Source organism: Osmerus mordax, chromosome 15 (genome assembly GCF_038355195.1).
Source record: "Osmerus mordax isolate fOsmMor3 chromosome 15, fOsmMor3.pri, whole genome shotgun sequence".
Lineage (NCBI taxonomy): Eukaryota > Metazoa > Chordata > Actinopteri > Osmeriformes > Osmeridae > Osmerus > Osmerus mordax.
In genome coordinates this window covers 17,222,365-17,236,462 of record NC_090064.1, presented here as the reverse complement: position 1 = coordinate 17,236,462, position 14,098 = coordinate 17,222,365, and the positions used below count along the sequence as shown (strand labels likewise).

General features: G+C 46.2%; 1 protein-coding gene across 1 annotated transcript; it reads left to right on the top strand.

Moving 5' to 3' along the window:
* The first annotated feature begins 1,276 nt into the window (after positions 1–1,276).
* mak (male germ cell-associated kinase) lies at positions 1,277–14,097 on the top strand. The gene is made up of 15 exons (XM_067251485.1): positions 1,277–1,377; positions 5,406–5,460; positions 5,571–5,692; positions 6,303–6,385; positions 6,662–6,794; positions 7,025–7,196; positions 7,417–7,584; positions 8,359–8,610; positions 8,980–9,158; positions 9,354–9,493; positions 9,604–9,738; positions 11,876–11,974; positions 12,314–12,433; positions 13,101–13,193; positions 13,302–14,097. Exons 1-15 carry the CDS (start codon positions 1,277–1,279, stop codon positions 13,460–13,462), a joined length of 2,013 nt encoding a protein of 670 aa, XP_067107586.1. The 3' UTR covers positions 13,463–14,097.
* The last annotated feature ends 1 nt before the right edge of the window (position 14,098 follows it).

Below are 14,098 nucleotides of genomic sequence, written 5' to 3'. Positions count from 1 at the left end.
TAACATTACTTAATATTTCCATAGCACAATTGTTCAAATGTTACAAGCCACCCCAGCAAGAACAACTCCCTGTTCCCAGTTTCACTGTGGACCTTAAATAGCCTAGCTTCTTGCTGTCATCTGCCCTTGATGCATGTTTCTAATTCCTACTAAGTCCCTCTCTAAGGGATTACGATACGTGAAAGATAAGTGCAGGTCTGCAATCTGTTCCCATCTCACCCCTGTGTAGACAGCATCTCTCTGTTTGGGAAGCCAGCACACCAGGGATGTTATATCAGCCTGGGTTTGATTTATAAACAACCAGTGTTGAGCTATGACATCCATATGTGTAAGTGTAGAAGTGTAATAAAAGTTTTTATTTATGTAATAATACAGTGTAATAGAATAATCCAGTACACACTTTTGGTACCTGATGTTTTGCTGTACTTCCTACATGTGATATTTGTATGTCAATGAAGCATCTGTTAAATGAATAATCAGTAAGTTGTTTGAAGGAGAGCAGTAAAGCAGTGTGTGTGGATGACTCCACATCTTTCCACTCAGCTCTCTGAGTCAGTGTCCCAGGGGGCGTGGCCTCTGCCTGAAATCCAATTGCTCGTCTGGGCACCTGGGACGCTGCTGGGAAAGGATGTAATGTCCTATTTGCATCACTGGGGCTAATCTCTGGAGGCTGTGTGTGTGTGTAGAAACTGTGTGTATAGATTGCATGTGTGTCGTCTCCCCTGGCGGCCATGTTGGTGGCTTTGAGACACCTAATCCTCCTCCTCACGTCTCTACTTGGTGGAGGAGAGGAGGCTAATCTAGGTGTTGCAGGGGAGGGGTGCACAACGCCTCCGTCAGATGTCTTGTGTCGTGTTGCTCTTCAGATGATGTCTTCTTCCTTCCAGAGCTGACCTGCAGGCAGGAGAAACCAGGAGACACCAGGAGAAACCAGGAGACACCAGGAGACACCAGAGAGAGACACCAGGAGACACCAGAGAGACACCAGGAGACACCAGAGAGACACCAGGAGACACCTGGAGACACCAGGAGACACCTGGAGACACCAGAGAGAGACCAGGAGACACCAGAGAGACACCAGAGAGACCCAGTACTTAGAGAGAGGAGAGCAAAACCGAGAGAGACAGAGATAGACATAAATAGCAACAGAAAAAGAAAGAAAAATAGAGGTAGAGAGAGACAGATAGAGAGAGACCGATAGAAAGGAGAGAGACAGATAAAGAGACTGTAACTCATATGGACGGCGGCCTGGCCAGGTTGAGGCGGAGGTGAGAGGATGAATCGTTACACCACCCTGAGGCAGCTGGGAGACGGAACCTACGGCAGCGTCCTGCTGGGGAAGAGCAACGAGTCTGGAGAGCTGGTGGCTATCAAGAGGTACGAGGGAGAGAGAGAGTCTGGAGAGCTGGTGGCTATCAAGAGGTACGAGGGAGAGAGAGAGTCTGGAGAGCTGGTGGCTATCAAGAGGTACGAGGGAGAGAGAGAGTCTGGAGAGCTGGTGGCTATCAAGAGGTACGAGGGAGAGAGAGAGTCTGGAGAGCTGGTGGCTATCAAGAGGTACGAGGGAGAGAGAGAGTCTGTAGAGCTGGTGGCTATCAAGAGGTACGAGGGAGAGAGAGAGTCTGGAGAGCTGGTGGCTATCAAGAGGTACGAGGGAGAGAGAGAGTCTGGAGAGCTGGTGGCTATCAAGAGGTACGAGGGAGAGAGAGAGTCTGTAGAGCTGGTGGCTATCAAGAGGTACGAGGGAGAGAGAGAGTCTGGAGAGCTGGTGGCTATCAAGAGGTACGAGGGAGAGAGAGAGTCTGGAGAGCTGGTGGCTATCAAGAGGTACGAGGGAGAGAGAGAGTCTGTAGAGCTGGTGGCTATCAAGAGGTACGAGGGAGAGAGAGAGTCTGGAGAGCTGGTGGCTATCAAGAGGTACGAGGGAGAGAGAGAGTCTGTAGAGCTGGTGGCTATCAAGAGGTACGAGGGAGAGAGAGAGTCTGTAGAGCTGGTGGCTATCAAGAGGTACGAGGGAGAGAGAGAGAGTCTGGAGAGCTGATGGCTATCAAGAGGTACGAGGGAGAGAGAGAGAGTCTGGAGAGCTGGTGGCTATCAAGAGGTACGAGGCTATTTAGTAGAGGATACTCTAATGTACTGATTTAGAGGACCGCTGTATGCCTTCATTGATTCCTGAGGGAGTGTGTCTATGATGGCATTCCTGAGGGAGTGTGTCTGTGATGGCATTCCTGAGGGAGTGTGTCTGTGATGGCATTCCTGAGGGAGTGTGTCTGTGATGGAAGGCGTGTGGAGGGGTGACACCCAGCCTTACAGTAGTGACAGTAGGTGTGTTCAGAAATGCATGAGAGCGCTTGGAGACAATGCTGAGGAGAACAGCTCTGGGTATTCTGCAAGCTGATACTTTCTCCATGCAGAAGAAAGCAGTGAAAGTGTGTGTGTGAGCGTGTGTGCTACGGCCCCTAGCAACGTTACCTGCCTTGTAATGAACACCACAATGTTCAGCCTTGTTTGGTGTTATGTTTCCAGAATTGACAACCCAGAAGAGATGCATTGCTATTTAAACTAGAGAGGGTACAATTTCTGGGGAAATTGTAGGGTGTGCTTGCTTGCGTCGGTTGCAGGTGGGTCTGTCCTCTAAGTTTTTCCCTTCTAGTGATATTTTCAAGCATTTAGCCCATTGCATATTTAATTAAGAACACCCTTTGAAACAGCTGCGAACCCCCTTTGAAACAAGCTACTGTAACAACGTTGTCACTGTCAGTATATTTCAGATGGAATCGCAATTCAAACAGTACCATCTGCTACTGAAAATATGCCCCCAAAACGTAAATAATAAGTTTGACATTAATGTAGGGGGAAATGGCTAATTCAAAATAAGTTTGCTAGAGGCAAGCTAGCTGCTGTTACTCCACATTTCACTGATTGTTTGAAAGCGCCGGAAATGAGAACGTTTCTTTTGACATGAAGTTTAGCTGTGGCATTGAAGACAGTACTACACACTGCCAGTGGGCGAGCCGAGTCTGACTGAGGCTAACGTCAAAACAAGCCGCGGTGTCACTCAAATTCCAAGTTTTACACAAATCACAAAAATATGCTGACCCGCTGGCTGTCTTCGCAATCGCCATATCTTTAAAACACTGCCCTCCTTCTGATTTTTGATGTAGAATTGACCCTGGTACGAAATTAAGAAAATACTCATCAGAGATCGACAGCTGATGCAATTGTCAACGGTATCCGTTCGCTGCAAACGCATATCATATTCTCATGTAGGTTAGTGGATGACATGTGCACAAGCAGATACTATTTTAAAAGAAATTCCTGCATTAAAATAATTTATCATGACAGTTTGTATGATTTGGTCATTTATTATCACACTAGCATTTAATTATCACAGCAAACAATTACACTGCACTAAACTGTAAGTGTAAATGTAAAGTGAAAATAACAAAACCAGTCAGTATGATAAATGGAGCGAATATCATTCACGTCTTACTAAAACAGCGGCCACGCGAAAGGGAATGAGGAAACTGTTTCCTCTACTAAAAAATACAATGCGGGTCACGTGAAAAAAGGATCCAAAGACTCGTAGAAAGACCGAGTCGGGAAATGAACGAATCATTTGTTTCCTCCAGTACAGAGCCTATGCAGGTCACGTGAAAAATGATCCAAAGACTCGTACAAAGACCGAGTCGAGAAATGAACGAATCGTTCGTTTCCTCTAGCTACCAGTACAGAGCCTATGCAGGTCACGTGAAAAATGATCCAAAGACTTAAATGATCCAAAGACTCGTAGAAAGACCGAGTCGGGAAATGAACGAATCGTTCGTTTCCTCTAGCTACCACTACAGAGCCTATGCAGGTCACGTGAAAAATTATCCAAAGACTCGTAGAAAGACCGAGTCGGGAAATGAACGAATCGTTCCTTCTAGCGTTTCCTCTAGCTACCACTACAGAGCCTATGCAGGTACCCGAAGACCGAGTTGGGAAATGAACGAATCATTTCTGTTTACTTGGACGAGGACAGAAGGCACTTTTTGGCACAAAAACCCAATTTCTACTTAAACCGTGCAACGGAACGCAAATAAAAATACAAGCAACTCAATCGTTACCAAGACGAAACCTTTGACACATAGGTTGTCTATGTAGTCCAAATATTGACTGATCCTTGGGGGGGCGAAAAGAAACAATAAGAAATATATATGATAGAGAACAAAGGTTGTGCCCTTGCCGAAGGCAAAGCACACCCAACTAGAGAGGGTTGTGGGGTGTGCTTGCGTTGGTTGCAGATGGGGCAGTTTTTTAACGGAAATTTTTACAACTGATATTTCTGTATATTTTATATAAAAATGCATACTTATTATTTATGAAGATTGCATAGATTTTAAAGCACACATTTGTTGCTGCTCATTTACAACTCTAAATACTAAGAGTGAAGTGTAGAATGAAACGATTGTTTCATTGGTTGGTAGTGCAAAAACAACTGAGTTTTAAGGGTGGGAAAATAGGTAGTCTAAGTAGAGCTACCACAGCCTACTAGTTTTGCATTTCAACCACGTTTCCTGCTATAACACCAGACTTGTATTCTTTTACTTACTAATATAACCCTAAAACGTGCAACGATTCTGTACAACGACACACCACACAAGCTTGAGTTCAAATACATTATTTAATGTGACATTACGTACTGTACATACAAGTCTTAAATTGCTTAAATGTATGATGTGCTTGTCGATCAGTCCGCCTACACCAGAGCATGATACTTGCTGATCAACAGCGCAAACAGGGATACACTACAGTAGCTAACAGTGCTCGTGCTAAATAAGTATTTAGCTGCTCGGCTTCATGACGCCGGGTAAGTAGGGCTCGTGAGACTGCTAACCAAGAGAACTAAGGGGAACCCACTTGTCTAGCAGATTTAAGACATGTTCGTAGGTACCTAGCGTAAAATAGCCTCAACCTTCCGAGACTTTTAGCTACGGTACGAGAGGGCTCGCTGATATCGCTCTGTCTTACTAGCACGTTGTATCTATGCGTCGTTGCTAACGTGTGCTGTCGTTGTGACGTTAGGCTAGCACAGAAGTGGCTAGCAAACTAGCTAGCATTCAAAGCACTTTTTGCCACAAACATTTTGTATGCTCCTAAACCGTGCAACGGAATGTAAATCCCAATACAAGCAACGTAATTGTGACCAAGATGAACAAATATTGAGGGATCCTTAGGGTTGGGAAAATAAATAAGAATAAAAATTATATATATGTGAGAGAACAAGGGTTGGGCCCTTGCAAGGACACCCAATAATATACATATAAATATAAACACTTATTTTAGTTATATTTTTACATTTTATCTATTCAATAGAAGCTTTTATCCAAAGCAACATAAAAAAAAAAAATTTTACTCCGCAGGATGAAGAGGAAGTTCTACTCCTGGGAAGAATGCATGAACCTGAGAGAAGTTAAGGTAGGGGACGATATATAGTGTTACACAATATATCAACAAGTTAACAGTCTTTTCTGAGTCTGTAGCAGGATAGGCGCACTAAACACAAGATGTGTGATTGTCCTCCTCAGTCGCTGAAGAAGCTGAACCATGCCAACGTGGTGAAGCTGAAGGAGGTGATCCGGGAGAATGACCACTTGTACTTTGTGTTTGAGTACATGAAGGAGAACCTGTACCAGCTGATGAAGGACAGGTGAGCTATCAGCCTGCTGGCTTCTGGGTTCACTCTGCTATCATATCACCTGGAAAACCTCTAGCTGGATTTGTGTACAGTAACATGGCAAATTCACCTTGCAGATGATTCTACCCAGAGCAACGTGTATATATAGTGCACATGCTTTGTCCCCATGTGCACGTCTTCCTAACAAAGTGATTTATCTCTGAGAGGGAAATTACTGTGCTCCCAAACAGTCTGAACAGTAGGTGTGACAACACTATTAATTCTTCATCTTTCAGGAACAGGTTATTCCCTGAGTCAGTGATCAGGAACATGAGTTTTCAGATATTACAAGGCCTCTCATTTATACACAAGCATGGTAGGTGCCTCCACACAGACCTGCTGTGTCCTTCGCATGTCTCTCTGTCCCTGTGTCGTCTCCCGCCGCACGCACGCCGTTCTGCCAACAGATGTGTGGAAGTGTAGAGGTTGTGTGGAATCTGATGCAGATCATTGGTCTCCACACAACCAATGGGATGCATGCCTTTTGTACGTTTCTTTATTGGTTTCTTTACTTCCTTCCTTCCTTCCTTCCTTCCTTCCTTCCTTCCTTCCTTCCTCCCTCCCTGTACGCCTCCTCTGGCAGGGAGAATAAGATGTTCAGTGAGGGTGAGATTAGGAACATGCTGTTCCAGGTGCTGTCAGGCTTGGCCTTCGTACACAAGCACGGTAAGCTGCTGTCCTGCATGGCTGTCTGGTCTTCTCTGTAACAGTGGCTGGTTAGGGTTAGGGGCATGTGCCATGGGCATCTGTATTTATGTGTCTGTGTTAGCATTAAATTAGCAGATGCTGTTATTCAAAGTGACATAAAGCACAGGAGGGGTATTTGAACCTGCAACCCTTCTAACCATTGAGCTATACCCTCCCCACATGTGCGTGTGTGTCTGTATACCAGGCCACATGCATCTGTGCTTACGTGTGTGTTATGTGTGTTGGTGCCTTTAGGGTTTTTCCACAGGGACATGAAGCCAGAGAACCTGCTCTGCATGGGTCCAGAGCTGGTGAAGATTGCTGACTTTGGATTGGCTAGAGAGATCCGCTCTCGTCCTCCGTACACAGACTACGTGTCTACCAGGTGGTAGGTTCACTGCTGCTGCCTCTGTGCCACAGCACACTAGAGTGTGTGTGTGTGGGAATCAATACTAATTGTTATTTCTATGCTATTCTGTTGTTTTGAAGATGTTTGTTTATCTGTGTTAGCTGTTCTAGCTAGTTGGAAATGTTGTAAACCCCTGAGTGAGGTTCTTGTATGTAAACCAGTTGTGTGTGTGTGTCTATCTGTGCTGTATGGCATGTGTGTGTGTGCAGGTACCGCGCACCAGAGGTGCTGCTCAGATCGTCCACCTACAGCTCTCCTATTGACATGTGGGCGGTGGGCTGCATCATGGCTGAGCTCTACACACTCAGGCCCCTGTTCCCTGGCAACAGCGAGGTGGACGAGATCTTCAAGGTGTGCCAGGTGCTGGGGACCGTGAAGAGGGTGAGAGTCTCCTGCTGGCTGGTGCCCCAGGCGTGTGGGACTTTAATGGAATCTTTATTTTTGATCATCATGTTCTCAGATTAAACCTGATCTAAGCAAATCTGATTCTACATTTTTACATTTTACTCAGTCAGTAGAAGCTGTTACCCAGAGCGAGGTACAGAACGTGAGTGAACCCAATCTAACCTGACCTATGTTCATGCTGATCTTCCTCCATCAGTCTGACTGGCCAGAGGGCTACCAACTGGCCTCTGCTATGAACTTCCGCTTCCCCCAGTGTGTCCCTACCCACCTAAAGACCCTGATCCCCAACGCCAGCCCCGAGGCCATCGCTCTCATGAGAGACCTCCTGCAGTGGGACCCCAAGAAGAGGCCCACCGCAGTGCAGGTATAGTTATATGCCCCTGGGGTCCATTTAGTTATACAGCCTCAGGTCCAGGTAGTTATTGTCGGATCTGATTTCTTAGATTATCGAAAAGGACGCTCAGTCGTAGTTGAATCAAATACAAGTAGCTTTATTTATCTCAATACTGGATACACACACACTGGGTATTTCACGCATGAAAAGTCTAACTGTTGCACAAACAAGTGGCTTGCTTTATACTCATAAAAAGTCTGCCCCTTTCTAAACATAAATGTTGCAAGATAACCAGTTGTTACCTGTCAATTTCCCTCTCTGCTCCTTGTCAATATTTTATATGCCAAGTGGGCCGGTCTGACATTTAATTCAAGGGTGGAGTGTTCTAATGTCCTAATTTGGTTATGGGATAGAGCCCATGAGTCTCTTATTACTTGCCTATCAGTTATCAAAGGCCTCCAAAGCCTGGGGCAAAGTTCAGGGTATAAACACTTGTTCCATAACTTTACATTTAGATGGATACTATGTTTTTCCTATCTTCAATCCTCCTCTCAAGGATCCTTCCCAGATCAACCTGGTTCACATAAGGACAGACATGACATATTTAAAGGCAGTCTTAATACACTAGGGGCCGTCCTCCAGTTTTCCCGCTCCGACATTACACACCCTCAGGTCCAGTTAGTGACATAACCTCTTTTCCAGGTTATATACCCATGAGGATGATTTGTAAAGTCTTTGGGATGGTATATTCATAAAGAGCTAAACTACCCCCCCCCTTCTTCCACTCTCCCTACCTCCCCCTAGGCACTAAGGTACCCCTACTTCCAGGTGGGCCAGGTTTTGGGGCCACGCCCCCAGAGCCAGGATGTTCGGAAGATTTCACTGCGGTCATCACAGCCCGGCGTGGCCGAGCCCAAAGCTGAACCCCAGTCGTCCTCCGGGTCAGGCTCCCAGCCCAGGACCAGACCCCTGCAGCATATTACTCTGCCCCAGGCAGAACTCCACACAGAGGGGGGCCGCCACGGACCCCCTGGGCCCCCCGCACACCCTCAAATGGTGAGGCTTTCAGGAGAGAACATTTGTTGAAGATTTATTAAACTATTTATTCAAGCATTGCTCCCCCCAAATGCTAGATAGTTACTGTTGAGATCATCTTAAAGGTTATATGTTTCATGTAAAGTTTGACTGGAGATGACCAGAGATTACTCTGGAGATGACTGGAGATGACTAGAGATGACTGGAGATGACTGGAGATGACTAGAGATGGCTGGAAATGACTAGAGATGACTGGAGATGACTAGAGGTGACTCTGGAGATGACTGGAGAGGATTGGAGTGTTGACTTCATACCCAATAGATGTGTTTAAAGTTTCACAAGAGATGACTGGAGATGTGTGTATTAATCAGACCATGTGTTGATGTGCAGGCATCTGGGGACAGTGAGAACAGCACGGCAGGGATGAGGAGTGGGCGGAGGCGCTGGGGTCAGACGGTGAAGACCTCCGACAGCTGGGAGGAGTCCGACCCCTCAGAGACGGTGTCCCACTCCAAGAAGCCCACCCTGGGGGCAGAGGAGAGGAGCAGCAGGGACCCACACCCCCCACAGTAAGGCAGGGGGAGAGCAGCCTTTGATGTTGTTTAAGGTATTTTACGGTGAACCGAGTTACAAATTGAAAGGAGACTAATTTGAGATTGTGTTTGATTGGAGGTGTAACTTACTAAAGGATGTTGTTAGTCACAGCTATGGAGATACGAGGAGTAGAACACACATTCTTTCCTCACTTCCTGTCACCCCTCCAGACCCAAAGACCAGAAGGCTCTGTACACCTTCAGCACCATCACCAAGCTCCCCAGCAACGTGAAGATCGGCCAATCAGATGGTGGGCACCCAGGGTCCTCAGCGAGGCAACACTACCTCAGCCAATCACGATATCTCCCTGGTACGACTGGCAACCCCCTCAGCCAATGCACAGCATTGCACATATGACCCAGCCTCCCACCACCACCGCCTCCTTAATTAAGCTTTTGCTGTGCTGTCTCTCTTTTGCAGGGTTGATAGGAAAGACCCAGAGTGCAGCAGGGGTGAAGGAGAGCGCTGGGCCCACTCTCAGAGACCTCTGGGATGGATCCACCAAGCCCCTGGTCCCCTTGTCTGGAGCTGTGGCCGTCACCAGGCTCAACCCAGGTACACTTCCTCTTTGATTTCTCTACTCATATCTATATTGTTAATGCTTTATTTTTCTGCAATGATCATTGTACTTCCTGTGCAGCACTTTGGTCAACATGGTTGTTTTTAAACGTGCTCTATAATTTTTTTTTTGATTGATGTACACTTACATGTAATTCATTAAGCAGACGATTTATTCCAAATAGACACACAAATAGTGCATTTAGGCGGAACAGCAGAAAATCATGGATCAGAAGGGCATAGTAATGTTCACTTCTGCAATTTGCATGGCTATTTGGGTGGTCAGAGTCAACGAGGAACAAGTCTGTATTTACTAACCACATCCATAGTCTCTCTATGATACTACTTGCATAATCCTCCCCCAGCACAACTCTAAGGTTCCAGATCCACCTAGTCTCTCCTGACCCCTACACACCTAGTCTCTCCTGACCCCTACACACCTAGTCTCTCTTGACCCCTACACACCTAGTCTCTCCTGACCCCTACACACCTAGTCTCTCCTGACCCCTACACACCTAGTCTCTCCTGACCCCTACACACCTAGTCTCTCCTGACCCCTACACACCTAGTCTCTCTTGACCCCTACACACCTAGTCTCTCCTGACCCCTACACACCTAGTCTCTCCTGACCCCTACACACCTAGTCTCTCCTGACCCCTACACACCTAGTCTCTCCTGACCCCTACACACCTAGTCTCTCTTGACCCCTACACACCTAGTCTCTCCTGACCCCTACACACCTAGTCTCTCTTGACCTGTGACCCCTACACACCTAGTCTCCTGAGGACAAGGCTGGTGTTCAGGGCGAGTTTAAGGGCATGGAGAGAGAGACTCTCTCCATGACATTATTCATTTGCCATGTAGACAGACACAACACGGGGCCTTCCCCACTCTCTCTCTCTCTCTCTCTCTCTCTCTCTCTCTCAGTCAATTCCTTATTCATGAGATTAAGACTTTTGGTTTAAGATCTGGTGTCTTTGAGTGCCTCCCTCCTACCCTGCTCTCAGCCTCCCTTGGTTTTATTTTGACAACTTCATTGATTCTCTCTTGGCTGCTGTGTCGGGCATGAGATCTTGTTTGTCATCTTTGTTACTGCTCAGACACCATGTTTCTCAGTCTCGCTTACAGTCCAGTAGTAATTTCCAACCCTTTATTCAAAAACAAAACTGACAGTGCAAATTCACAGTGCAAAAAATCTTCAGAATGTGCACAAACAGGCACACAATTTAGAAAAAAGTTATTAATATTAGCGTGGATTTAATCCTATTTTCCAAGATGAGCAATTTATTTGAGTTTTGTTTAAAACTTTATTGAAAATTTAAAGGTTGTGGAAGTAGGCCAGACTTTATTAGAATAATCTGGTGTTTATTTAAGATTTTTTGACAACATTTTGAAAAAAGTTAAGAGTTGCCAGAATTAAGTTATTTTCAAAGAGTAATTTTCTATCATTTTATTTGAAAGTTCATTGAAAAAGTAAAGACTGTGGACGTATACCAGACATTGTTTAGATACTCTGGTGTCTGTTTGAGGTTTTATATTCCTAAAAATATTATAAATGTTTTTGAAAAAACATTTTTCAAAATGGTATGGGTAGTTTTCACCCGGCCCCTAACGCGATGCTGCAAAGTAGCGTCTTCCGATTGTGAGACAAATGTCGAATATGAAACTAACTTCACCTCGGTCAATTAACACACTGTTTCGATGTATTTAGTGTGAAAAGCTCCCACACCTTGGATGACTTGGGTCGTACTGATTTCTCTGCCTCCGCCATGTGTTTCAGAACAACGTTACTCAACAACGTCTCTCCGATGGCTTTTCCTCTACCTCCGCTCCGCGCTCAACTAAACTTTTTTTTTAATACTCAAACATCTCCTTGACTTATTGAGTGGCGTAATAATCGTGCGACACAACGAATCTATAATGAAATTCGTTGCCAACGCTTTTAATAATCGATGTTAATCGATTTCATTGATTCGTTGTTGCAGCCCTACAGTCCAGTTCACCTTTCACCAACTCAGACTGTTTATGCTGTCCTCCTCTCCTCCCTCCATCATCTTCCTGTCTCCATGTCTGTCCTCTGTAATGTCTTCCTGTCTGTCTCCGTCTCCTCCTGTACCCTCCTCTGTCTGCGTAGAGGACACTGCTTCTAAATCCTCTGATATGGCCTCTGATAAACCTGTGGAGAAATCTGTCCAAAAGGAACGGATCCTGGAGAAACTCGATCCAGCCAAAGGTATATTACAGACAGAACCTTAGAATGGCTCGTATTTGGTTTCCTTGTAGCCTTGCTCTGAATTGAGCCACTCAATTCTAACTCTGCAGCTGTCAGACTGTGAGTTAACGTGAGAATGGATCAAGTGTATCTAAGCAGAGACGGGTGTGGAGGAAAGGAGAGATTGTTTGTGTGTGTGTGGTAGAGATGTGAGTGCGAGATAAGGTTGGAGGGGAGGTGTATGTGAGGGGGCTAATACACACACTAGTACCCTAAAACCAGGGACGAACAGCCCAGAGAGGCTTGTGGAGAAGTACCCTCCAGTACCCTGGAGTACCCTGGTGTTTCTTGTGTTTTCAGGGAACTTTGTGAGCACAAAGTACAACCTCTCCGGGGGTTACATGCCCTCCTTCCAGAAGAAGGAGGTGGGGTCTGTGGGCCAGAGGCTGCAGCTGGCACCGCTGGGAGGACTGAACGCAGGTAAGACACCTGTCTCCTCACCTGTCACTTCACCTGTCACTTAACCTGTCACTTCACCTTTCTCCTCACCTGTCTCCTCACCTGTCTCCTCACCTGTCACTTCACCTGTCACTTAACCTGTCTCCTCACCTGTCTCCTCACCTGTCACTTCACCTGTCACTTAACCTGTCTCCTCACCTGTCACTTCACCTGTCTCCTCACCTGTCACTTCACCTGTCACACCATGACAGGTGTACTGGGAAACCAGGCTAATTATATGCATCTACCAACAATGCGCTGTTGTACAAACGCTGAGAAACACAACTCAGATGCAAGAATATTTATTATACAACAAATTATCACTGTGAACGGTGCCAAAAAAAAGTAATGTGTCCTGGCTACCTAACCAAACAGATCTATAATGAACACATGGAACGCCCCTGTTCCTTGCCTCGAGTTTATCACAAAGATACGACCACAAGATGAAAAGTAAATGCTACATCATGTCTCAAACGGATGTATTTAGCTAGCAGACACTTTTATCCAATGTGGATAGGGACCTACATTTCCATTTCTTTTTCACTCTATAATTTATTTTTCTATTCACTCTCTTGCCATCTTTTTCTTTTTTTAAATGCCTTCACTTATGTTCCCATCTCTCGTCTCCCTCCATCCTTCATCCTCCTAGTCCTTTCTTCTTCACTTGACAATAAAAGTGGCAAACAAAAGTCTTCCAAGTTGAAGTCTGCGTCCAGCTCGTCGCATAGCGAAAGTACTGAAGGTAACAGCGTTCAGACGGGATGCAGCGGGGGGGGTTTATGTGTGTGTGTTGTGTATATGTGGGTGTATGTGCGGGAAGTGTGTGTGACTTGTGTTCCCCTGTCTCCAGACTACGAGGGGTGGAGGCACAGGGCAGACCGGGGCCAGGGAAAAGGCCCCAGCTACTCGGCCCTGGGGAAAAGCTCTGGGTCCCTCCTGGCCAGAGCCCCGGCCCCACAGCCCGTCCACGGCAGGGTGGACTGGGGCTCCAAATACGGAGGGAACCGCTAGACACAGCCCCAGAGACCTGCCAGGCCAACAGCACAGCGCTGAAACTCTTTCCTTTCTGGCCGCCCTGATGTTGCCGACCCAAGATTTGTTTAGTGAAGGGATGTCTGGAAGAGCTTTGACCACTGAAGTCATGTTGGGTTTGTGACATTCCCTCAGGGAAGGGAGAACAGGAGAGAGAAGGAGAGAATGAGCAGGAGGGAGGGAGAGGCGTATTGAAGAGTATTCAAACACAGCTGTTCACAAACTATGTAGGGAAGGTTGTCTTTCCATCATAATCAAAACGTTCTCCAAAACACACCTGGAAGCACATCCAAGCCTTCGTTGTGTCCTGGCTTCAGCCAGGCGTCGAGGCAGGGGACCACCTGCGGGGGCTGGAGAAACACCAGCTACCTGAAGGGTTAGAACCCTGGAGTCCAGCCCTGCCCCCCTCTCCCGCAGCACCACAGACTGCTGTCAAGGTCACCATCACAGACTACAACGCATCATTCATTTTGTATCACAGTTTTTCAGTCGAATATGCATGTATATTATTTTCAAGCCTATTGTTTACAATTGTCATTCATAATGACAAAATAATTTCCCCCTGCATTTAGCTACCATGGTGCACAGCTAAGTAATATATACGTTTCTTATTTG

What these genes read in the sequence shown, in the direction of transcription:
- mak (XM_067251485.1), top strand. Translation starts at nt 1,277, where the DNA reads ATGAATCGTTACACCACCCTGAGGCAGCTGGGAGACGGAACCTACGGC. An exon ending in CGTCACCAGGCTCAACCCAG is followed by an intron (nt 9,739 to 11,875) that starts GTACACTTCCTC and finishes CTGTCTGCGTAG; the next exon opens with AGGACACTGCTTCTAAATCC. An exon ending in GCTGGGAGGACTGAACGCAG is followed by an intron (nt 12,434 to 13,100) that starts GTAAGACACCTG and finishes TCATCCTCCTAG; the next exon opens with TCCTTTCTTCTTCACTTGAC.